Here is a 23225-nt window from a genome sequence, read left to right as displayed (position 1 = left end):
CATTGAAACATTTTGCTCCCTTTTTTTTGAGAACATAAATTCATGTTTTTAATACTTTGTATAGCCTCCCTTGGCACGAAGAACGGCCTGTATCCTCCGTGGCATACTCTCTATAAGGCTTTGGCAGACTGAGACCGGTATCTCATCCCAAACCTTTTCAATCCTCTCCCAAAGTTCTAACATGCCTTTGGGCTCATTTTTCTCCCTTTTGAGCTCTTTTTTGAGGTAATGCCATAAGTGCTCAATGGGGTTAAGGTCGGGAGACTGAGAGGGCCACCGTAAAGTACTCATGTTGCAATTTTGAAGCCACTCGCTAGCTTTTCTGCTCGTATGTTTAGGATCGTTGTCTTGTTGAAAAATGATCTTTGAGCGGTTGAGGGCATAGTATTCAATCGTTTGTTGTAGTTCGTCCTCTAATATTGCGCAATAGAGGTCGGCATCCATCTTTCCTTCAATCTTGGCTGCATAGCCCACACCGTACCACGTCATACATCCCCAAATCATGACACTTCCACCACCAAACTTCATTGTTCCAACGACCGATTTCTCATCTAAGCTCGATCCACTACTAATCCACACCCGATTGTTTCCATCCGGGCCTAGGCGGTTGATCTTGGTCTCGTCTGACCATATGACCCGTTTCCAGTCTTCCACAGTCCAGTCTTTGTGCCGTTCTGCAAAATCTATTTTTGCACGCCTGTGCTGCAATTTGAGAAATGGCTTTTTTCCTTCGTAACGTTCTCAAACCCAGCGTTGTTCATGCACTGTCTTACTGTATGTACAGATACGCTGTTACCGCTTAAGATGTTGGAAATGTTTTTAGTTCCACAGCACTTTTTGCCTTGTTACGGTGGATCAAAGAGGCTAAAGATTCGATTTCAGATGGGGACAATTTTGATTGGCGGCCTCTAGCTCTTGGAGTATCCGACGGAAAGTGCTTAGAGTGGATGCGACTGATAGTGCTGACACTTAGGCCTAGTTCTGAGGCTATTTGCCGGTACGAGCGGCGGGTATGTAGCAATGAGATCGCTTTGTTGACTTGGGTAGTAGAAATAGCGCGCATGATTATTGTTCAGGCAGCTGAGCACAAACGTCTCCCTTTTTATACCATTCCGCTACTGATGCGGAATGACGCTGCATGCGGAATGACGTATTGAAGAGGTGACGTCATTCAGGGCCGTTTTGGTGGAGCTATGACGAGTTTCATATTTTCAGAAAACAGGGAGCAAAATGTTTCAATGTGGCCTCTGTTTTCCAAGCCGCATAGCTCAGCCATAAATACAGTTAATGACGTCACTGAAGATGCGTTGTAGAACTAAGAAGTGGTCGTACCTTGCATCGGTATACGATGGCTACCGCTGCTATCGTTTGGGAGTTATTGGTGATCCAATCCAAAAAAACAAAACATTGAAACATTTTGCTCCCCACTGTATATGATGAGTACTGATATGTTCATCGCACAGGAGTGCTTCATTTTTTTCGGTGGGAGAAAGTGTTACAGTTCTGTAACAATAGGTTATAAGCAATGCATAAGTTGGTGTTCGAGCACCGTCAACAATCCTTTTGCGGGTAATTGATGCATTGGTTAAACCGTTACAAATTAATGGTGCTCAGCCTTGGCAGACGCTCGTGGGTTCAAACCGTAGATGGGGTGAAAGATTTTGCACTTTCGTGTTCGACCCCGAATCCAGGTGACGTATCACCTTCTAGTATCGAGTGATCTAGTAAACCTAGGAACCCGCGTCTCGTCCAGGGTGTTTGACCTTCAGCGAGTGGACAGGCACCTCTAAGGGTAGTCTATTACGGTATTAACCAGTGCATCAATTAACCCAAAAGGGATTGTTGACCTGCTCAATTGGTCAACTTATGCACTGCCTATATACTGTTGTTACAGACTGTAACAGTCTGACTTCCCTCACCAGAGGGCCAAGTCCACTGAAGAGCCAGAACTTCGGTCTATAAGGTCCCCCATTTAACCTTCGTTGTAACTGCCGCAGCTCTAAGCAACCACTCCCTGGATGATCACTATTAGCAAGGTGCCGTCCACGCAAGGGTGAAGGTAAAATGCCTTGGAGGTGGGTTCCTAGGACAAAGACAACTACGTCATCTAGGTTCGGGGCTGAGCCATGAAAAGTGGAATATCTTTTCACCCCGCTGGGATTTGAACCCAGGATTCCTACCAAGGGTGAGCAGGTCAATTTATTACGGTATTAACCAGTGCATCAATTAACCCAAAAGGGATTGTTGACCTGCTCAATTGGTCAACTTATGCACTGCCTATATACTGTTGTTACAGACTGTAACATAGTCATCGAAAGGAGTGGCTATCTAGACCTGCCGAAAGTCCCATGGAGGCCAAACGGAGGACCTTATGACCTAGCGTTGTGACTCACCAGGAGGCTCGTCCTTCCAGAGTGAAGGAAGTCAGACTGTTACAGTTCTGTAACAATAGGTTATAAGCAATGCATAAGTTGGTGTTCGAGCACCATTAATTTGTAACGGTTTAACCAATGCATCAATTACCCGCAAAAGGATTGTTAATGGTGCTCGAACACCAACTTATGCATTGCTTATAACCTATTGTTACAGAACTGTAACACCCGCTTCATTTCAATATCTTATGAACGACAATTTCAGAGACATGCTGGACAACTTCGCAATTATATACCTTGACGACATTTTAATATACTCTGCTTCAATAGAGGAGCACACCAATCAGGTCAAGAAAGTATTACAGAGGTTGAGAAAAATCGGACTATACGCTTAAGCTGAGAAATGCGAATTTCATAAGGACAAAGTAGAGTTTTTGGGATTTGTCATCAATAAAGACGGCATACAGATGGACAAGCAAAAAGTGCAGTCAGTTCTGGATTGGCCAACATCGAAAAAAGTGAAAGACGTACAAGGATTCTTGGGTTTTGCGAATTTCTATCGACAATTCATCAAAGGATTTGCGAGAAAAGCGGCTCCCCTTACACAATTGACACGAAAAGACGTTGCATTTGATTGGAATGGCCGCTGTATTACGGTATTAACCAATGCATCAATTAACACAAAAGGGATTGTTGACGGTGCTCATTCATCAAGTTATGCATTGCTTATATGCCGTTGTTACGGACCGTAACAGTGACTTATCATTCATCACACTTCTACCAGCCATCACTCCAATCGTCCGGGGTTCTTACTAAACCTATCAATCATCTTTGGCTTACAAATAAGCCACTTCACCTCTACTGTGGCAATTCCTTTTGCCACTCATCGTCCACCTTGCCGAGTTATCTCATAGACAAGGCAAGTCGTAACAGAGGTGTTCTTCTGCAGTGGGTGTAGTAGCAGAAACTGACGAGCTAGTAGTGAACAGTTTACTATAAAGAGGCTCATCAACGTGCATACTGTAACGGTTTAACCAATGCATCAATTACCCGCAAAAGGATTGTTGACGGTGCTCGAACACCAACTTATGCATTGCTTATAACCTATTGTTACAGAACTGTAACACATACTTTTATGAGATTGTACGGATTGCCCCTGTATTTCCCAAGCGGGGCTTCTTACTGAGCTTGGGACTCTCCATTTTTTGCCAACTCCAACGAAGTTGTCACGGCCTTCTCTTTCTTGGTTGCAGGCTGGCAAATGTTGGCAACCTCGGGTTCTAGGTATTCGTTACTTGGTTCTTGGGCTAGGTCTAGGTGGTTTCTGGATGCAATGATCTTTAATTTATAACAGGCCGAGAGTAATACTCCTGGACTTGCATTAATAAAGATATAAAAGAAAAGAGAAACTAAGATACAACTATAAACTATATACACGAGACCTCCTCCCACCTCCATCAGCGGACATCGCCGCAAGGATAGTTACAGTCAAGACTGTAACAGAAGTATCCTCCTCGTCGGGCATAACGTTGACCGCATGGACTCGCGACGGCTGTTGACGATCATTGCTCTTAGGTGTAGCTCTACAATTTTCCACACCATGTCCTGCCCTTCCACAGTACGCGCAAAGATTATTGATGCGCCTGTACTCTTTTTCTTCCCTTGTAAGAGGACCACGGCGTTGTCGAACAGCATCGACTTCCATCGGCGTATATGTTGGTTGCGCCGGGACCGAGAGTTGTCTAGGCGTAGACTCGCGTGGGACAAAAGCAGGTCGCGAGGGAGTGATAGGATTGTTCGTCCTGACCTGGACTGTGGTTTGGACCTCCCTGTTATGACCCTGCACACACAAGGTCATAACACGTGGATACAGGCAGGATACTAGATATATATCATATATATAGAGTAGGTAGTTGTTGAGGATTCTCCTTGAGAATTCAAATATCATATGTTACACATATAGGCTGTTATCACTATTACTTCCAATCATCAGTATCGTCCAGTCCCATTCGGATACGTTACCGTTATATCGTCAACATGGCCACCAGCGTCATTATTATCATCGTCCACCTGTGTCGTTATCCCAGCCGCCGGCACTGGTCGTAACACTCCCTTCGTTTATGCAACAGGTTGTCCCATTTAATTGACCCCTCAATCAGGATATGAATGGATGCGAACTCGCTAGAGGTCAGCATTCGGTCCTGGAGGTCATCTTTGAGGCCCGCGAAGTAGAAGAACTGTCACGGCCCTTCACAATTCTCTTTATGTAGGCTGGTAAGACTCACAAACTTAGTTTCTTGGGTTCTCGGTAATTCTGAGACTTGAGACTAGGTCTAGATGTAGTTTGGGGATGCAGTATTCTTTAAATATAATGGGTTTAGAGTATAAACTCCTGGACATACATTAATAGAATTATAAAGAAAAGAGAAAACTAAGATACAAATGTAAACTATGTACACAGGCCTCCATCGGCGGACATCGCCGCAAGTTACAGTTCCACTGTAACTCCACGGAGATGGGTTAAAGTACGACAGGGAGGATTGTGTATTAAGTTCTGTATTTTGTATCTTTGTTCATTGTCTTCAATTTAATGTATGTCCAGGAGTACGAACTCTAGGCCTGTTGAATAAACACATACATATACATATATATATATATATATATAACCTTGAAACCTAGAACCATAGAACCCGAGAACCCAGAACCCCTAGAACCCCAGGACATCTTCTTCAACCCGCCCAAAAACTACAAAAAAGGGCAGGGATGTCCAATGGTGGAGAGTGGTGTATATAGTTTATTTAACTTAGTTCTTTCCTTTTCTTTCTTTCATAATTCTATTGATGCACGTCCGAGAGTATTAACTTTAGGCCTGTTTTGGTGAAAAATTACAGTCTACATCCAGAATATACCTAGAAATATATTAAACAATCCAGAACCGAGAAACCTTAGTGATACCTATCCAGCCTGCACAACAGAAAACAAGTACAGGCCGTGACACCTCTCATGAAACAACCCCATCTAACAGCGGCGGCTGGCGCTTTGGAAAAGTGGCCTCCCAGGCACTTTGTGCCCGAATCAAAAGAGCGTCCTGGTGCGCTTTGGTTATAATTTGTAACCCAAAAGTCCTGCCATTAAAATCTAGATAATTGAGAGGTAACGACGCAATTGGGTACCCTTAAGTACACTTGTTAGATCTTGAAACCCTGTCATTGCTTCGCCACTGACCTGCTGAGCCAGCAATGCTGAACAGTAGACCATCTTCGGGGCCCATGATGATGTCAACACCATTCTCTTCAAGGGTCTTGTCAATCCCTCTTTTGCCACAACTGTCGCGAGCGAAACTTAAGAGACTGTGATATTGTTCGTCTGTCATATTGGGGTGCAAGGCTCTAATGAGATTCGCTTGATTGTTGGCACCTGCATAGAGCGGTGAGTATTCTGAGCTGTCCAAAATACACGGATGACTCACTAGGTGGAAGCTCCTGCTCCGCATGCTCTTTGTTGAAGTCAATGAGGTCTGCGAGTGTGTGGACTTTGCAATCGTCAATGCTTGTAAGATAGCCTTCTAGGAGACCTTTGAAAGTATAGCCTAAACGGCAGTTAATAGGAGTTTCCATGGATGGTTGTTTGAGAGGCAGTACGAAAAGCGTTGTTAATGTCCTTCTCGCCGTTCTCAGTAGCCTCATCCATCGATATCAGCCTCACGGGCTTCACTACCTTGGCGACAGATGCGAGTTTTGCATAGACTGATTTCCAATCTCGTAGCTGGCACTGCCATGAGCTGCGGTTCAACAGTCAACGAGTTAGGCAGCCTTACCATCTGATCCGACGCCTCCTTTTCGTACTTGACGATTTTGATTGGGAACAGTCACACATCAGGCTCTAAGATGCCAATCCTGATATTGCCCCATTCTCCAGTAACAACACTCTTGTACCCACCTTCAGGTATAATTGTCTTGCTCGGGTCTATAATCACGTCGAGAAGATTTGCGAGGTCTAGAACTGATTTGGTCATCGGGCCAGTGGAGTCTGCTTCCAATGAGGCCGGAATGATACCATCCTGTGGGACAATCTTGAGGGTAGGTTTGATGGTATACAAGGCGGATCTATCGTTCGGCATGATGAGCGAGCTTATGGTTTCGGTGCCGATGGAAACAGGTGAGAATCCAGCGGCAACAGCGACGGCAGAGCCGGACGACGAGCCACCAGGATTCTACAAAACTGTTAGATGTGTACCCAGTCATTTTGATGGGTCGGTAGTTACATTGTGACCAGCACAAGGATCGTCTCTGCGAAAACCGCCCCAGACGTATGCAGATTGAGTTTGTCTCCCCACAGCAGACCATCCCCAGTCAGCAAAATCAGACCTTGGTAAGGAATGAGCGGTGTCGTTTCCAGGTGAAGGCACAGACGAACCTGTACAAAGCCCACTCCTAAGGAAAATCAGACAACTCCCAATGCATGATATTACGAGGACTTACTGAAAGGTTTGCCTCGCCAAGAATAATTGCACTGGTTGCAATAAGCTAAGGAGGAAGTTATACTACACTCCGACCAAGGACATAGTTCGGCTCGCTCGTTCGATGATGGCGGCATTCTTCCTTGGCTTTGAGCCTAGAAGTGCGAGACTGCCACATGTTGTTGGCAAGCCTAGTTCCGGAACGGTGGCAATATTAACCTAGATATAAATGAGAATTGATATCGTGCGAGCTGAAACAATAGGAACACAAAATCGAACCTTGACAAGAATTGAAATGCCGTGGAGCGTGCCACGGATGTTACCTTTCGTACGTTCTTCATCGAGTCCTGCAGCTGTCTCGGCCAACAGATCTTTGGGCGCGACGGCAATGACAGCTTTCAAGTACGTATTGTATTGCGCTATTTGCTTCAGATAGAGCTGGACAAGCTCCCTGCTGGTGATAGAGTTGTTGGCGAGCTTGGCTTGGAGCTCTGAGGCTGTCACAGTGAGAAGGTTGATACTGGTAGCCACGTTGGAATATGGCGATAAGACAGCCTACTGATGTAGAGAAGGGCTTTGTGTGATGATCATGGGTTTTGAGGAACTATTGGATTATTTATCACGTGACTCTTTTTGTTGGTCAAGGATTTGACTCCGTTACAGTGCTTGGTACATGGAGAGGTAAAGTATAAACATAAATGTTTATGGAACTATGCTACGTGGTACCTAGTTAGGCGTGCCAGTTACTCCGCAAGCCTATCTGCTTCTGACATTGTTCAAACATTGCATTTTTATTCACTTCTATTGTTAACTAGTTTTTCTCATAATAAACTTTGATTGTAAGGTATTAATACAAGGACTCTTTAGACTTTAGTCTTTTCTTTGGCGATGTATTATACGTCAATCTATAAATCAAACCTTGCATCAACCAAGTCATTCAGCTATCTACCAACAGTGCGAAGTCAGAGACATTCATCCGTTTCTATATCAGTCCTTGCCTTATCATCCACCATCCCGTGACACGCAATCTTGACATTATTCATCATGAAATCAAAGGATATAAAGAAAGAGAAGGAAAAGAAAGGAAGAAAACAAATGATATATCATTCTACTAGCCAACAGCTTCTCACAAATTGTTATTACCGTGCCAAACTTTTGGGTCAACTTGTTACGACCGGACTAGTTATTTGATTCCAGGCCTTAACCAAAAAGACTACGAAAAGTCTTAATAAGTATTCACGGTCCTTTTGTTGGCTACATTGCATGTTGCGAGACCGAGCTCATGGTACTGGACGACAACTGAAGACAATGAACTAGGTCGCTTTCAGGATATAAGTCGGTTATAAAATGCTTGGCGCAATAAGATTATAATTCTTATCCAGTATGTAAAGCTATCCTCGGCCATAGAATTTGCATCAAATACCACGTCCCGTCCGATCCGTGAAGTCAAGTTGCATATCGCTCGGTTAGTACCAAGGTGGGGGACCACTTGGGAATCCCGAGTGCTGAGGTTTTTTTTGGTTGTCTCATATACTCTCTTATTTCTTAAATAACGCAAACAAGTTTTTAATCAATTTGGAAACGGACTCGGCATAGCAAGATATTTTGCCTACTATGAGGTCAATTGAGTGATTCGTCGTCGTGAAAGGCGTTGACTACGCTACTTGGAAGATAGTTACAACACATGAGTAGATATGTCAAATGTACATTCCAAATTGCCGTTCATTAAATTAGTGATAAGAATGTTTTAGCCACAATAACATAGTAATGGTGCGTTGCCCAAGTGATAGAAGTCATCAATGAAAACGAATAGACAAAAACAGTGCAACCTCGAACTGGGGTGGAGCACTTGACATAAAAACTCATATATTGTCCATTGTTGACTTTAGTTGCCAAGCAAGAAGGGCGATACAATATGAGCCAAGCTTTCGTTATAGCCCTGCATTATGCTAAGTCTGACGAGCGCATCAGAAAACAAAACGTCAACACTCATCTTATAGCCGTCGGTGCTATTCCCTCACCCATGGTGAGGGTGCGTGGTTGTAGTACAGTTGGTGTAGGCACAGGAGTGTCTCACTGAGTTGTTGAGGACAAATACTATGTAAAATAGTATGTATATATATTGTTAAAGTTCTTGATACAGCAAAACTAGCACTGGTCATGCATTGAGATGAAGTATCTATAGTAAAAGTATTCTACTGTTTATCTATACATATATATATGTATATTTCCTTATCCTCTTGTGTTCCTCGTTGACGGACTTATCTTCGACCTTCACCAGTGGCAGTGTAAAGTGCTGACGCGCTTACAGTTGGAGTGGGTAGGATCTCTCGCCTAAATTCTGGTTATATCATCGCCTGTCGCACTTGCTGATACAACAGGCGATTCAAAACAGCAAAAAAGAAACATCACGTATTTTCATAAAATCATGTCATATTGTGCAAAGTGATAAAAAGCACTGACTGCATATCATGTTGGCAATCTTTCATTGTCATTTAGTGTTTTGGCTTTCTAAAAAAATACATAAACTTCTTTTCGCTTATGCAGAATTTGTCCACTTGAGTGACTGCTGAATAGAAATAATCTACAGGGGCATGAGTTGACTTGTCCCTCACAAGATTTTACATGCTGAAGAATGCGCACAGATCAAAGCATTATGACAAAGACGACGAATAAAAATGGGACAAGTATGACTCAGTTCGGTATCAAACAATGAAAGATGTTGCGATTACGATATCTGAGGCGATTGCAACGTCGGAGAAATTTACCTTCAAAAAGACACGTTGAGATTATGAGCAGTGACTCTTCTACTTCCGCAATAAGATCAGATACGGAAAGCCAATATCAACCATAAGGTTGCAGACTTAACAATTTTGGGGATGTTTCTGTTTTATATGAGCTATGAGATGTTAGGTTCAAAGCAACCATCGAATATATATGCTAAAACACTTACTCGCAGTGTCTGCCAAGGTTCTTTCAATCTTAATCTATCTCGGCTTTAAGACATGGGAACCTTTTTATCCGGTTGCTGTTATATTTACGCATATCATTAACATACGCTCTCGATTTCATTCTTTCAGATTCCAAGGGACGAGAAGTATTTGAGATGCAATAACCATGTATGGAACGCAAAAAGACACCCTCTGAATGTCTATGGTATATGTGTTTATCTACTGATGATTAGTCCACGTGCCAGAAGATTCATTGTAGATGGCCTGATTAGCATAAACGCACTGCGACAAGAGTGTCCCTTATGATAATTAACAGGTTTTCCTTCTAGTTGCTTAGGAAGCTTCATTCTGCCGATTATTGATGTATCGTACCTTGAGTTCCACGGAAGCCAACAGCTGATTGAGACATTAACCACATTCCGACTCGCTGCTGTCAACCGCGCTTGGATAATTTGGATCGATAGGAAATTCAATTTGGGTTGTTGATTCCAAGTTTTTTGCTATAAGCGTTTACTACTTGGGCATCAATGGGCAAGAATTCCGAACCAATAGGGTATTGAATAGTTGAAAAAGAAGCTTACCAGTTCCTAAAACTTGTTTCATGCCGTGTTATCGTAGAAATTAACACAAACCAATCACCGGCCTGTCACATTGAAAGTAAGACGCAAATTGGCCTTTGAATATAATTACGGTTGTGAAACGAAACAGTTCTCTGGCAAATGCTATTCACTCTTGAAAATTGGCAGATCAGGTTTCGCGCAAGTTGCTGTACATGTTTTCTGGTTGCTCTGTTGACTCAAGCGTAACAGGATGTGTATTCCCGGGTAGATGACCCGCTCGTCCTTGCCAAGTTGTCGCATGCGAATGTGTCTTGCGTATCCAATACTTTCAGAATTGTAGGTTATCCTGTTCAGCTGCTTGTTCATGTGTGGTCTTTGTCCGGACTACATGATCTTGAAGGCGATCCCCACTGCATTTTTGACTGGCTGAACTACAACTGGCGCCTTGGGATAATTTTAGATGAGTTAGCCGCAAATGCTTGACTGATTGCAAATTCTCAACAACTGTTGCGAGGGTGCAATTCTCGTACGTAAGAAGGATTGTGTTTTCATGTGGCTGTTGACAAAGGTAAAAGATAAACGATAAAAGATAAAAGAAAAAGAGAAAAAACAAAAGTGAAATACCGACAGCAACAAGACTTGTGGAAAATTCTAATCACTTACACCATACCAATGTAATCTGCTCACACGCTACCATATAAATTTACGTAACATATAGCAGGGTCCAGATTCTCCACTGCTTTGGCTAATGATTACGTATACACACGTACATAGTGGTACTGTTGTCTGGCGACGAGAATGAAACGGGGGCTCAGGGTACTACAGCGTAGAGCACAACGGCAAAGGGGGCAAGAACACTTGGTGTAAAGGAGGCCTTTGATTACACGAATTGAGTGACTTGACGCACAGACCATTTTTAATCCCTGTCTAATGAGGGTGTACATTGAAATACCACACATTTGTTCATCCTCTTTACTTTTTTCTTTTCCAACCAAGCTGCGCTTACTCTTTAGTTTTCTTTCTCTTCTTTCCACCAGACCATTCACGCTCTTTTCGCTGCCACTTTCGTTGTCTGATACACCTTCGCCAAAACACGCCCGTTATGAAGCTCACGGTCTCGGTGCTCACAACCGCAGCTTACCTCGCTCTTTGCACCTCGGTACTCGCCCGTACAGACACTCCAGTCCCACGTAGAGGGCCAGGTGGCGTCCTCATCCGGGCCCATGATAAACATTTTGCGCGTCAGGACGCGTCCACGGATGCATTCGCCTCGGGCCAGGACTCGGCTAAAGGTACCGCCACTGCCTTGGATGCCGCCATAAGCAACACTATTACTGCTACTTCATCAGTCACTGCCACCCCCACCACCACTCAGGCCTCTGGCGGCGAAGGGAACAGTGAAGACCAGGACGGAGAGGATTGTGACGAGGAAGACGATAGCGGCGTGTCTGCTTCTGCTACTTCTTCAGCTGATACCATTAAACCCACCGCTCCCAACAGCGCCCCTGTTGGTACTGGCAGTGACAACGAGGATTGTGAGGATGAAGAGGACGAGGACAAAAACAGCGAAGATGACTGTGAGGATGAGGATGAGAACAACGACGATGATTGTGAGGATGAGGACGAGAACAACGACGATGACTGTGAGGATGAGGACGGACAACAAGGTGGACCTCCTGCCACAGAATCCTCTCATCCCTCCTCTGTTGTTGTCAGCCAAGTGCCTACCCCTACAATTACCTCTAAAGCTGCTGACGGAATTCCTACTTCTGTCGTCTCAAGCGCCGCTGGTGGTCAGTCTTCTGATACAATCGTCAAAGAGTCCAGTGCCGTCAATGACGCCCCCACTTCCGGCGCCACCTCGACGGCCTTGGGAGCTGTCAATGCTGCAGGTGCTTCCGCCGACCCCACTTGCGGTGGCGTACGTATTCTTGTTACACTTTCAACAGCGGGCTGATACCTAGATAGGTTACTACGGTTACTGTAACTGTCACTCAGACTCAGGTACCTTCAAGCTTTCCTGTCGGAAACGCTGCCGTTGTTACTAGCAGCCCTGCCGTACAAGTTTCCCAAGTTGGCGCTACCTCTACTGCTGTCTCCACTCCCACTGGTGCTTCTGGTTCCCCTGGCTCTATCCCTTCTGGCCAGAGCGATAATAATGACTACGTATGTCAGACGTAACACTCTTGGGTACTCGCTGATTTGACTGACTAGCCTGATTGTGAGGACGATGATGAATTTGACGACGGGCACAATGACAACTCTGCTCCTCCTGCCACTTCTGTTGGTGGGAATGACGAAGAAGACTGCGATGATGAGACTGTGGATGATCAAGAAGAAGATTGCGACGATGAGAACACAGCCACTGAGAAGTATGTTATCTGCCATTGATCTTATGGGTCAACTCGTTTGTATATGCAATGTTCAAAGCTGACACGAATTAGCATTCCTTCATCTGCTAGTGCTACCTCGCATACCAGCACTGTTCAGTCTTTGGCCCAAACTGTTTCTGTCAGTCAAAATGGCACCGCCTCCGGGACGCAGGCCACCGTCACTGGCTCCTCCACCGCAGCTGCTCTCGCAGTTGACCCTTCAACTGTAACTGCTTCAGGAACTCAGTCTACCAGTATTGTTGATACCCCTTCCCCCTCTGGTGAGACCAGTGCAGTTAAGACAGATGTCTATAACGACACCCCCGTCGTTGTGAATGCCGCAGACGCTGCAGCTTCTCCTGCTCCCGGCAAGCGTAGAATTGTCTTTTGGTAAATGACCTGATAGCGAATCCACCCGTACTCTCTTTACGGATGATCATCTCGCAACGCAACATAAATCCTGCCTACATCCTTTTCTTGGCTTTTAGTCATCCACTTCTGTCTGTACGTTAGACGAGTGCTAGTCACTTCATGACGTGTTTAGTTTGTGTTTTATTTTTCGATTCTCTTCCACGCTTTGATACGAGTATTGATTGCTACATTCTTGCGATGTTAGGGCTTTGCCAGTGTTCTCTGTAATTTGCACTGTTTGTCTCTTCTAGCATTAATATAACCATCTTTGCATATACACTAATACAAATATCTTGTCACAGCTTGGCTATTTTTGTCAACCACAAGTGGCTCGACAGCCATCCACCGCTGAAAAAAATACTTTAGCCAGGCCTGCTAACGGATGACTTACTCTGACCTCCACGTAGATCGCTCATTGTCATAAATCTTCCTCCTCCTCCACTGCCGCCACCACCACTGCCACCGCCACCAGTTCCTCCACTATTATTGCCCCCTAGTCCGCTTCCTGGCCTTCTTGCTGAGCCCGGTACTCGCCCCGAGGGGTTAACCCAGAGTGCTGGGTTTACTATTGGCTGTTGTTTCCCTTTGTCAGTAGGTTATCGTTAGGATATACAAGTGATTAATCAGGCCGAGACGTACACTGATCAAGGTTTCAAAGAACAAGTATACTAAGGTGGCAACATCACTGGCTTTGCAAGATATCCGAGAAGTTAGGGACTGCGATCCAACAGTGCTCGAAGATGAAACATATGCGGGTTTGTTGGATTTCTGGGACATATTCTAAGGTCGCAGAAATGAAAAGGTGATAAGTGATAGATGCGTAGGATAATGGAAAGTGACTTGTGTGTTGGGAGATGGATTTCAGGCACGGATTCGTAAATGGCATGGACGCGCCAACCAAACATTTAACAAGTACGCATATAAGTAATACATACAGCAATATACAAAGCGTTTGATATATTATATAAGGCAAGTTATGGCAAGAACGTTACGCTCGTTTTTCAACTGATATCTCCTAACTAGAAATTATTGGCATCGTACTGGCAATACTCAGTGACTATCAGTCCTCAATCAGTAATTTCATTTTAGTGCTGAAAAAGCCACATCATAACGATGGGCGTAAAGCCTGTAAGACTAGAGCTGAAGAAACTTACTTGAAGAAACAGCTCATGTCATTTTACAGTTGAGTCGGAAGCTCGTTGTACTAGGAGACGGTGCATGTGGAAAGGTCTGTTCATGATTACGGATATGACGAGTAAAAAGCGCTCATCACGGCAATAGACATCCTTGCTCACTGTTTTTACCAAAGGTTTGTCTATTGCGCGAATTGTTGTGTTTAGAAGTTGACAGGTGCTGCTATAGGTTATTTCCCGATCACCTAGTGCGTCTCTCCGACTCTTGTACTGACGGTAACATTGACGAAACATAGCGAACCAACAGTGTTTGAAAACTATGTAGAAATGGTACAGGTGGACGACCAAGTGGTTGATCTGAGTTTATGGGATACTGCTGGTATGCGTTTTCATTTTGCCGACATGTATATGACCTGAAGCAATTTTTAGGACAAGAAGATTTTGATCGTCTGCGCTCATTGTCATATGCTGATACACATGTTGTGATGATTTGCTTTTCAGTAAGCCCTAGGCGATAATTTTCAATAGGCATGGCATTAATAGAATGACAGGTTGACTCTCCTGTTTCCTTGGAGAACACAGAGTCCAAGGTCAGTCTCGGATCTTAGCTTCCCAAATAAGTCAGAACGAGACTGAGCGTTTGTCAGTGGATACATGAGGTGAACGAGTTCTGTCCAGGGGTGAAGATAATACTGGTTGGCGCGTTATGCAGTATCCGTCCTTGAACGCGGCTCATACGTTGAAAACAGCTCTGAAATGCGACCTGAGAGAAGATTCAAGTACCAAAGAAAAGCTCGCTCGACAATCACTACACACTGTGACCTATGATGAAGGCTTGGCAACTGCTCGTGCAATCCGAGCTAGCCGCTATTTAGGTAAGTGTCTATGACTTTTACAGCAGCAACTCGGCAAAAGGATATTTGTCTGACAGTTTGCTTAAGAATGTTCAGCGAAACACAATAGAGGAGTTCAAGAAGCAATTCACGAGGCAGCCAGAGTCTCTATAGGAAGCCGCCCAAGGGGAGGCGGCTCGGGAATGCTGCGAGATGGATGGAAGGGACGTTGTGTAATCTTATAGACAAAAGAGAGGGATAGGTTTTCCGTCGACAAATCTATCTCGGCTGGACGAAACGTTATGTTTTAATAGCTCAAGGGCGGTTATTCAGATATATTATTCATATTACTCTGTCATTCTCTAATTGGTTTCAAGCTATCTTTGTATATATCCATGTTACAGGGTACAATGTAACAAACATTACGGACACAATTATTCAGCCAGAATATACCAGTTATTGGTAGAAAGTCCCCCAAACCTTGTACCTGATTATCCTGCCGTCGTCAGTCAGCAGTAAATATTCTCTATCTTTGAATCTCCTTTTATTCTGTTCATAACTATTTATTGCCTTGAGACTATAAACACATGTCTTTTTTGAGAAAAAATACAAGTGAGCCATTTCTCGACAGTCACCAAGCTTTGTTACGGACCTTGGTATGCCATGGTAGGTCAAGTCTTTGTTCTTAATATGCTGAGTCTGACTACGCAAGACAGGAATTTTGGCACTTTGCATAGGTTGTTTGCTACATAATGAAAATGAAAAGGGATAATGAAGCGCTACCATTTACACACTCCTTACATTGTTATTGCTGTCTACTGATCGGCCATATGACCACCATTATATTTTTGCTTATAGCTATAACAAATTGGGTCACTTTTCACTACCACAAACGGCCGGTATGTTTTCGAAATATGTACAAATCAAAAAGGAGCAAGACCATGTCTCGTCGACACCATACCTCGAACTATCTTCTTCAAAATTCTATTCAAATCGAAGCAATGTCTAGCAACCTTTGTTGCCTTCTAGGCCCATTATGTTATATAGGCTATTCGGATCGTCTATGTTCACACTGTTTTCAACAACAAAAATGAAGGTTACGATGAGGAATAACATCAGGCCACCTCTTAAGTCGAAGGTGTCGATTCTTTTACAGTTGATTATACTTACACTGAGATTGATGAAAATATCAGAGGGGCAAGGTTCAGCTCTTAATCCTTTCAGGATGGCTTCAATGACAAAAGAAAACTTTGAGTCTAGCTCTGAACCACCACAGTGATAAGGGAACGATCATCTCGACTCTGTCGATCCTCATTGGCGACCATTCCTTCTGTTACCTATACTTGAACCTCCTTTTCCTCGCTTGTGAGCAACTAGATTTTTGCCGCCTCATTATATGGAACAATGGTTTATGGGTGGAGAGACATTGTGTGAAAAAGATGAAATCGGCGCAGAGAAGATGCCAGATGCTACTTCGCTATGGGTCAATGGATGAGATAATAGATGGAAGGATAGCATGATGAATTGGACAAAATAGGAAGGGATTCGCTCGCCTGAGCATCATTTTGGTACGTTTACATATTTTATAATGGATTCCTACTGAATATATCTTAAGGGAGCAAAACAAACTTGTATATTCCATGCATTTCGTATTGGAGGTTTTACAAGAACATCGCCGTACTTTTCATCTGATCCTCGCTGGTTATCAATTTAACTATTCTGACGATCTTGAACTCTTGCCACAATATATAATTTCATCCTTGGAATCATCCGCCACCAAGAAAAAAGATCATAAACATCCTCAAAAACTCAAAAAAAATCTCAGGTGAACAAGCTCAACAATCTTACGAAGAGAGACAGCACATTGTTGAAGCGAATTATCCGACTTTAAGATGCGCCTCATATTCAGAGAAATTACATCTCCCTATTGTAGATAGAGTTGGGCGTATGGAACTACTCGGCGAGAGAGTATGGAAAGAGAAAGAGTAAAGGAAGAAGGCTTTACTGAGCTTCAATTCCATGTCAATTGAAAGTAGTATCGGTTGGCTACCTGGTTTAGCAAGGTTTTTTCACTAACCCATCTAGACAGGACTGACTCAATAGTCCCAGGCCGATGCAACTATCTCTCTCAACGATGGTTTTTTCTTGTTCCTCCCTCATGCCGTCTCTAATCTTCACTCTCCTCTCTACGGCTCCGTTTTCCGTTGTGACCATGGATATCTTCAATAAGTCAAACCAAACATGAAAAAAAAGCCTAATAAATTCTGCGGGCGAAATGGTAGGCCTTTACCATACTAATGCTATCCTTTCTAAACACTTCCCCCTTTGCCTTCGCCTATACTTTTCTCATGTTCCCAAAACTGTCACATGAAGACTTCATCACGAAGCCAGTTTAATGTTCGAAGACGCTCTAGGGAAAAGTGGAAACAGGAGATTCAGAGAGGGAAATATTGATAAAGGTGATGTGCTAATACAATGGCTACTTCTCTTCGAGTATGTTGTTAAATCATCTTTTGATGCTCGGCATATCACTTGAATAGGTCGAACGATGGTGTGAAGCGCTTTTGTGGATGTGGATAGTCGCAAATATGGGAACATGAAAGATTGCTGACATTCAAGGTAACTGAGATAATATCACTCGAGACGATATCAAGACACTATTAGGAGTTGAGGACGGCGATGGCGATGCCATCAATATTGAAGTTCATTGGGGCGATAGGTAGGCCTTTGAGCCTGGAAGAATGCAGAGAATGTTTGAGCAGGTTGGATGGGAAGCGCCCAAGGCGACGGAATTTATTTGGTGTACTTTCATGTCTGACTACAATGTTCTGGTGAAGCTGCTGAAGCTTAAGCTTAGCTTCAATGGATGGACATATGCCTCCCTTTCTTAGCAACAGACAAGACTCTGAATAGAATAATAAATGTGTCATCGATCTCGGTCGATGCTTTGGATCTTTCTGGACTAGGAATACAGATATATTCAAGAGACTTACTTTTCAGTATTCCGAATGTGACGATTGCAGTGTGTTGATGGTAAATCCCTCCATGACGTGGCTGACTCGGTGCAGCGATTATGGTCCTTGTGACTGCCTCTAGACCTTTGCGATTGTTAGCCTTTTTCCCTCCTAAACGAACGAATCTTAGCAATCTCTCTTCGCCTGACAAATTCACTCCCAAAGGCCTTCCTCCCCTCTACCTTTCTTTCAAGCCAACTTGGTATGAAGCTAAATTTTCTCTTTCAAACATCATCTCTACAACTGCATTGCCTGTAAAAAGGTTGATTTGAGAATAGATTATATGAAATGGCTCTCGAGACATCTATATGTTGATGGTACGTATTATGTCCAATTGTCAGTTAGGCTTAGTTGACAAAGTAAATAAGGACGGTCTATTTCTCATTTCCACATGCTCAAGAATGCTGAACATATTATGTGTGTAATAAAGATGATTCAAAACAACTCTTATATATTAACATTGGGGATGAATGGCGAATAGTAAAAGATTAAGACGAAACAAAGAGATTGCTGAACAAATGGTTTGAGCTCAAATGACTCAGGAAGGCTGTTTGGGAAAGAGGTTGGGATGCCAAAAAGGATAGATATGTTGATTAATCTTTTTCGAGGCGGTGCAAGGTCATATTTGTAAATCGCTGTTCCTATGAAATACCCTTCTATTGTGATTGTTCAACACCAACGCTGATGCAGATGCATGACAAGATAACATGAATCCAGTTCTAAATATCTGGATGAATATCGCGATACAGTTTAGGTTGATCAAAGAGAATTTGGAATCTTGCAACAAATTATTTGATCATCCTGACCTTTAATCTTTAAGACTGCTCAATTGTTCTCAAGTCTTTGAATGAAAATGATTCCATACGCCCGAGCCTTCCATCTGCCAGTTTGTAGAGATGTTGCATATCATAACTTGTACCCAAAGTAAATTGGATAAAAGATGAAAGAGGCGTAGATTCGTTATGAAAGACGATGTGTAAATAAGAGCGTAAAAATCATGTTCCAGGCATCAAGCGTGGTCAAATCAAGATAAAAATAAATAAACATAGAGACAAAATGAATACAATCCTGATCATATCTGATTTTAAAATTCTAGATGGCATTGCCTCATTGACGGCGTCATTTAACAGTTCTTGAGGTTGACTATGCTCATTGTCAGATGACATCTCGGACAAAAACAAAACTGCTCACAGTAAGAGCCCAAGGCGTTGCCGCTCTTACCCTGCAGCCAACCATTACAGAACTGATGAAGGTAATCCAAATTGTTTTGAGCCGCACATCTGCCTTGACCAGCAGCGGCAGTGGCAGCATCAACAGTCAAACCGTCGACCCAACCATTGTAAGCACCAATAGCACGAAGAACGTTACCGCCGTTGGCGTTGATAAGATTGGAAAAGAGCTCGGCACCGCGCTGAATGTTGAAGTCAATATCATAACAGCTGCAAAAAATATCAGTTTGCTTTACATTAAACGAAAAAAAAGAAAGAAAAAAGTCAACACACTTATAATTAGGAGCACCATGACAATTGTCAGAAGTCAATTGCATAATACCAGCCTCGCCATTACCACCAGTAGCACCAGGGTTACAGGTCGACTCTTGCATGGCGAAGGAGGCAAGCATAATACCCTTGACTAAAAGGACGTGAGTGCATGCATGCAAGACAAGGGGGGCACTTACGACCGTACTGAGAAGCATACTGGTTGAACTTATCGATATAAGCGCTACAAGGGGCAAAAATGCCATCACCCGAAAGGTCTTTGGTGATGAGTTGATTGACTGGCACGTGAGGTGGGGTCCATCCACCGCTGTTGATACCGCAATTGAGCCAGTCCTCGGCACCGTTGGGAGAGTCTTTGTTGGCATTGGAATAGCCGCAGATAGGGTCAGTAATCGTAAGCAGAACACCCAAGTTACCGCCACCATTTGTGTTGTCGGCCGGTGGGCTCGGCTGGGACCAAGTGGATGTGGTGCTGGCACTCCAGTCGTTGTCTGTAGATGAGGCGGCCGGCTGGGAAGAGATCTAGACAAAGCTTCAGCAACCGGATGGTAACAGCTAATCGTGCTTACATGAGGAGCCCAGGCCTGGTCATTTCCAAGCGAGGAGGGCTGTTGCGAGCTGTCTGGAGACGTAGATGTGGCCGAGGGGACGACAGAAGTCGCCGACGGCGTGAAGGAAGTGTCACGTGTGCGACATTTGGTACCGCGCTTCTTGACGGTACGCTTGACAGCCCTCTTTGCGTCGGCGAACGCCGCATTGTCACGAGGAGGAATTTGGGCACGAGAGTTGATGAGAGCCCTCTTATGGCGGAGATGCGGCGGCTGGAGAGCGTGAGAGGCAGCCTGTGCGCCGACGAGGCAAGACAGGATGGTGGCGAGGAGTGTGGCGGGGAGCATGACGGCAGCGGGTCTTGATGTGAGGTCGAGTTTGGTGGTGATAGATGAGTTTGGATGGGTTTCTCTATGCTAGTTGAAGAAGGGAGAAAGTGGTATGAACGAGTGTGGGTGGAGTTTGTTATAAAAGTTTGGAACGAGGAAGAGATATAAATGTAAAATAAATGGATATTGCGGGGAAAATTGTAGTGGCGGCTCCAACACACCGCTCAAAGGACGCCAGAAAAAAGGGATTCTGCTGAAACACATAGTCTGACTTAAAAACGGAGGCTAATCGTAAGCGTTTTTTTTTCTAATCTCAGGGCTTTGGTATCACAACGCACAAGCCGTGAGTATTCTTGACACGGTGTTACGGAATATCAGTCACGCATGACGGCGGTATTTCTATTCTTACTTTTCTCTTTTGCCTTTCTGCTTTTATTTTTTATTTTTTTTTATCTCTATTCAAGCGAGTGGCTGCGGTGAAGAGAGATAGCGACTGAATAGCAACTACTGCAGGCTGGTCCGAAGCATAGCTTACGCATCGCCACACGCAAACCAGCCATGACGAAGTGATGACGCGTGTATGTGCCTTTGGGCTGGTGATGTTGAGTGACCGTCACCACAACTTGCATCATGACTATCAACCTACGACTTGCGGAATAGAGATGTGGAAAGAACGGACTATGGCTATGCTTATTGACAAGTGAGGATGAGATGGATGCATCACCAGCTCTCGGATTCAGAAAGTTAAGTTCATGTCTCGACACGATATAAGCATTGGCGACTTTGCGCATGGATGGCTTTATCAATAAAAGATTCTCGGTGAGTGCATTGTCTTTTGTGACTCAATATTGACTGCTAGCTTTCAACTGGAGTCAGGCTGTATTATCTGTCTTTTGCTTCTACCGTATACCTCGATTTTTCCACAGAGCAATCACCTGTAGTTTGTTCAATACTCCACGATAATTGGCTTTGATACTTGTACCTTTCCACATGAGTGTACTTACCAGCCCTTCCTTTTGAACAACCGCCATGACTTTGTTGTGAGACTTAGCCTGATAAATCAGGACGCAAATGGTCAGTTTCGAATTTGATAATTATGGGCTCAACTACTCACGCTCTCAGATAGCTCAGTCTGTAACGGCGAGAGATGCCAATGTCTCAAAAAGTACTGACCATTCGCAAAAGTCCTGCCAGACTACGATAGATCTCAAGCGCCAGAATTTATTAGCTAGCATTAGCAAAAACGAAACACAGCTAGTTCACCTATGCGATTGCAGGCCTTTACCCGCCATCTCAAGCAACAGCCAATTTCTGACAACATTCCCTCTTATTCAGATATCTACTACACGATTTTGTCCTAGACCGTTCTCGGTTCGAATGTCTGACTTGCCAAACCCAGCTTTGTTTACGTCGCTTACACGATTGCCCGCACCCCCAACATATGCGAGGTTGTACGATCGTCCGGTCTCTCCATCTATCGGTGACACTCCCCCCGTTACTCTGTTGACAGATATTGCATGCCCCCGTGGCAGTACAATCATCCTGTCTCAGCAAGCCTATGTTGCACAAAAAACCTGGAGATAGATCTGGACAGGCAAAACTAGCCATAGACGAATCCTGTGCAATTAATGCTCGATCAAACCGAAAACCTGTGCTGACCATTCTTCCGGCCAAATCAAAGAGAGGACTAGCAGCAGGCGGGTCGAGATTGCGCAATGTCGCGGCTTGTAATCAATGTAGGAAGCAGCAGAGTCGAGTAAGCAACCCTCTATCGGCGAATACATCATTTTAGCTACTGACTCTTGTTCGTGATGGCAAATAGTGCAATGGCAATTCTCAAATGCAAGAGCCCTGTACTCGTTGTAGCCAGATGGGCAAGTTCTGCATGTACGCGGAGACGAGATTATTCAGCACAGGCGTGGTGAATTTAAAAATAGGACCAAAGTCACAGAAACCGCAAGTTCAATGAGAACAGAAAGTTCATGTCATCCATCTTATCGCCAGCATCGATACCTTGTTCATCACGCCCATCAACCTCTTTTGAACAACTTTTTGTAACCCCAATCAAGCCATTAATGCTTTGAACAGTCACAGAAACAACATGTGGCAGTCGAACTCGTACTCTCAGTTACTGAACAATCAAGATCCTGACTTTGAAATTTATGATCCTCAGCAGCTTGATTGTCTGCAGCCATACTTACATCTTGGCATCTATCAACCTGGCTCTTCGGATGCTCTGAATCAAAAATATTGGCAAACAGATTCTCAACAACTTGACTGCCAGGCATTACGCGCACACCGGCAGGATATCCAACTGCTAGACTCACAATAAATCGACTCTGAAACATTAATCGTTAATTATTCGATTTGCTAGAGTATGGCTTTAAACAACTCTGCCCTCATCAACGCAAACTTGCATACCTCGAGTGTCAGCAGTTGAATCTGCAAAACGTTGGTCATTATCACTCAATGACAGTGTTTGATGATTGTTTCCTATCCTTTTTTCCTTGGATTTGTTGAGGCAGTGGACTTTATCCAGAAAGCTACTGGCAGCAAATGCATTGCGTTCTCTTAATTAGTCGAATCATCCTTGCACTGACCAACGTTACTTATTCGTTACTGCCATATCCATGCCTTCCTGTTTTTCTAAATTCAAGAGATTTCTCACACTATGGTTTATATCAATCGAAAAATAAAATAAGATGTTTCCCACTCTATCCGGAACAATAATGTTCGCATCTAT

The 23225-nt window shown here is 43.9% G+C and overlaps 8 protein-coding genes and 1 non-coding gene across 9 annotated transcripts; 4 read left to right on the top strand and 5 right to left on the bottom strand.

Moving 5' to 3' along the window:
- Positions 1–5373: 5373 nt before the first annotated feature.
- L203_106234 (uncharacterized protein) lies at positions 5374–6192 on the bottom strand (the record flags this gene model as incomplete). The annotated part of the gene is made up of 5 exons (XM_066215591.1): positions 5374–5546; positions 5598–5789; positions 5842–5961; positions 6014–6137; positions 6190–6192. The coding sequence occupies 5 exons, from the start codon at positions 6190–6192 to the stop codon at positions 5374–5376; spliced, it is 612 nt and encodes a 203-aa protein (XP_066071688.1).
- A 48-nt stretch (positions 6193–6240) lies between these two features.
- L203_106233 (uncharacterized protein) lies at positions 6241–7422 on the bottom strand (the record flags this gene model as incomplete). The annotated part of the gene is made up of 7 exons (XM_066215590.1): positions 6241–6585; positions 6637–6739; positions 6789–6805; positions 6854–6884; positions 6935–7050; positions 7111–7285; positions 7391–7422. The coding sequence occupies 7 exons, from the start codon at positions 7420–7422 to the stop codon at positions 6241–6243; spliced, it is 819 nt and encodes a 272-aa protein (XP_066071687.1).
- An 805-nt stretch (positions 7423–8227) lies between these two features.
- Positions 8228–8343, top strand: L203_106232. Its single transcript, XR_010725536.1, has one exon. It is a non-coding gene; the product is annotated as a 5S ribosomal RNA (ribosomal RNA).
- Positions 8344–9721: 1378 nt separating this feature from the next.
- Positions 9722–10129, bottom strand: L203_106231 (uncharacterized protein; the record flags this gene model as incomplete). The annotated part of the gene is made up of 4 exons (XM_066215589.1): positions 9722–9730; positions 9785–9827; positions 9890–10001; positions 10066–10129. 4 exons carry the CDS (start codon positions 10127–10129, stop codon positions 9722–9724), a joined length of 228 nt encoding a protein of 75 aa, XP_066071686.1.
- A 1315-nt stretch (positions 10130–11444) lies between these two features.
- On the top strand, positions 11445–13108 carry L203_106230 (uncharacterized protein; the record flags this gene model as incomplete). The annotated part of the gene is made up of 4 exons (XM_066215588.1): positions 11445–12263; positions 12311–12508; positions 12557–12714; positions 12787–13108. 4 exons carry the CDS (start codon positions 11445–11447, stop codon positions 13106–13108), a joined length of 1497 nt encoding a protein of 498 aa, XP_066071685.1.
- Positions 13109–13441: 333 nt separating this feature from the next.
- L203_106229 (uncharacterized protein) lies at positions 13442–13902 on the bottom strand (the record flags this gene model as incomplete). Its single annotated transcript, XM_066215587.1, has 3 exons — positions 13442–13473; positions 13517–13697; positions 13765–13902. 3 exons carry the CDS (start codon positions 13900–13902, stop codon positions 13442–13444), a joined length of 351 nt encoding a protein of 116 aa, XP_066071684.1.
- A 336-nt stretch (positions 13903–14238) lies between these two features.
- On the top strand, positions 14239–15336 carry L203_106228 (uncharacterized protein; the record flags this gene model as incomplete). Its single annotated transcript, XM_066215586.1, has 10 exons — positions 14239–14253; positions 14309–14353; positions 14407–14434; positions 14488–14506; positions 14555–14637; positions 14688–14758; positions 14810–14848; positions 14906–14957; positions 15008–15133; positions 15200–15336. The coding sequence occupies 10 exons, from the start codon at positions 14239–14241 to the stop codon at positions 15334–15336; spliced, it is 615 nt and encodes a 204-aa protein (XP_066071683.1).
- Positions 15337–19228: 3892 nt separating this feature from the next.
- Positions 19229–20500, bottom strand: L203_106227 (uncharacterized protein; the record flags this gene model as incomplete). Its single annotated transcript, XM_066215585.1, has 5 exons — positions 19229–19248; positions 19297–19544; positions 19608–19737; positions 19784–20126; positions 20174–20500. 5 exons carry the CDS (start codon positions 20498–20500, stop codon positions 19229–19231), a joined length of 1068 nt encoding a protein of 355 aa, XP_066071682.1.
- A 775-nt stretch (positions 20501–21275) lies between these two features.
- Positions 21276–22814, top strand: L203_106226 (uncharacterized protein; the record flags this gene model as incomplete). The annotated part of the gene is made up of 7 exons (XM_066215584.1): positions 21276–21301; positions 21359–21422; positions 21547–21556; positions 21609–21984; positions 22034–22238; positions 22305–22369; positions 22571–22814. The coding sequence occupies 7 exons, from the start codon at positions 21276–21278 to the stop codon at positions 22812–22814; spliced, it is 990 nt and encodes a 329-aa protein (XP_066071681.1).
- Between the last annotated feature and the right edge of the window lie 411 nt (positions 22815–23225).

The sequence above is a fragment of the Cryptococcus depauperatus genome, chromosome 8 (assembly GCF_001720195.1).
Source record: "Cryptococcus depauperatus CBS 7841 chromosome 8, complete sequence".
Taxonomy (NCBI): Eukaryota; Fungi; Basidiomycota; class Tremellomycetes; order Tremellales; family Cryptococcaceae; genus Cryptococcus; species Cryptococcus depauperatus.
Note: the sequence above shows the minus strand (reverse complement) of the source record. Positions and strands in the feature narration are given on the sequence as shown.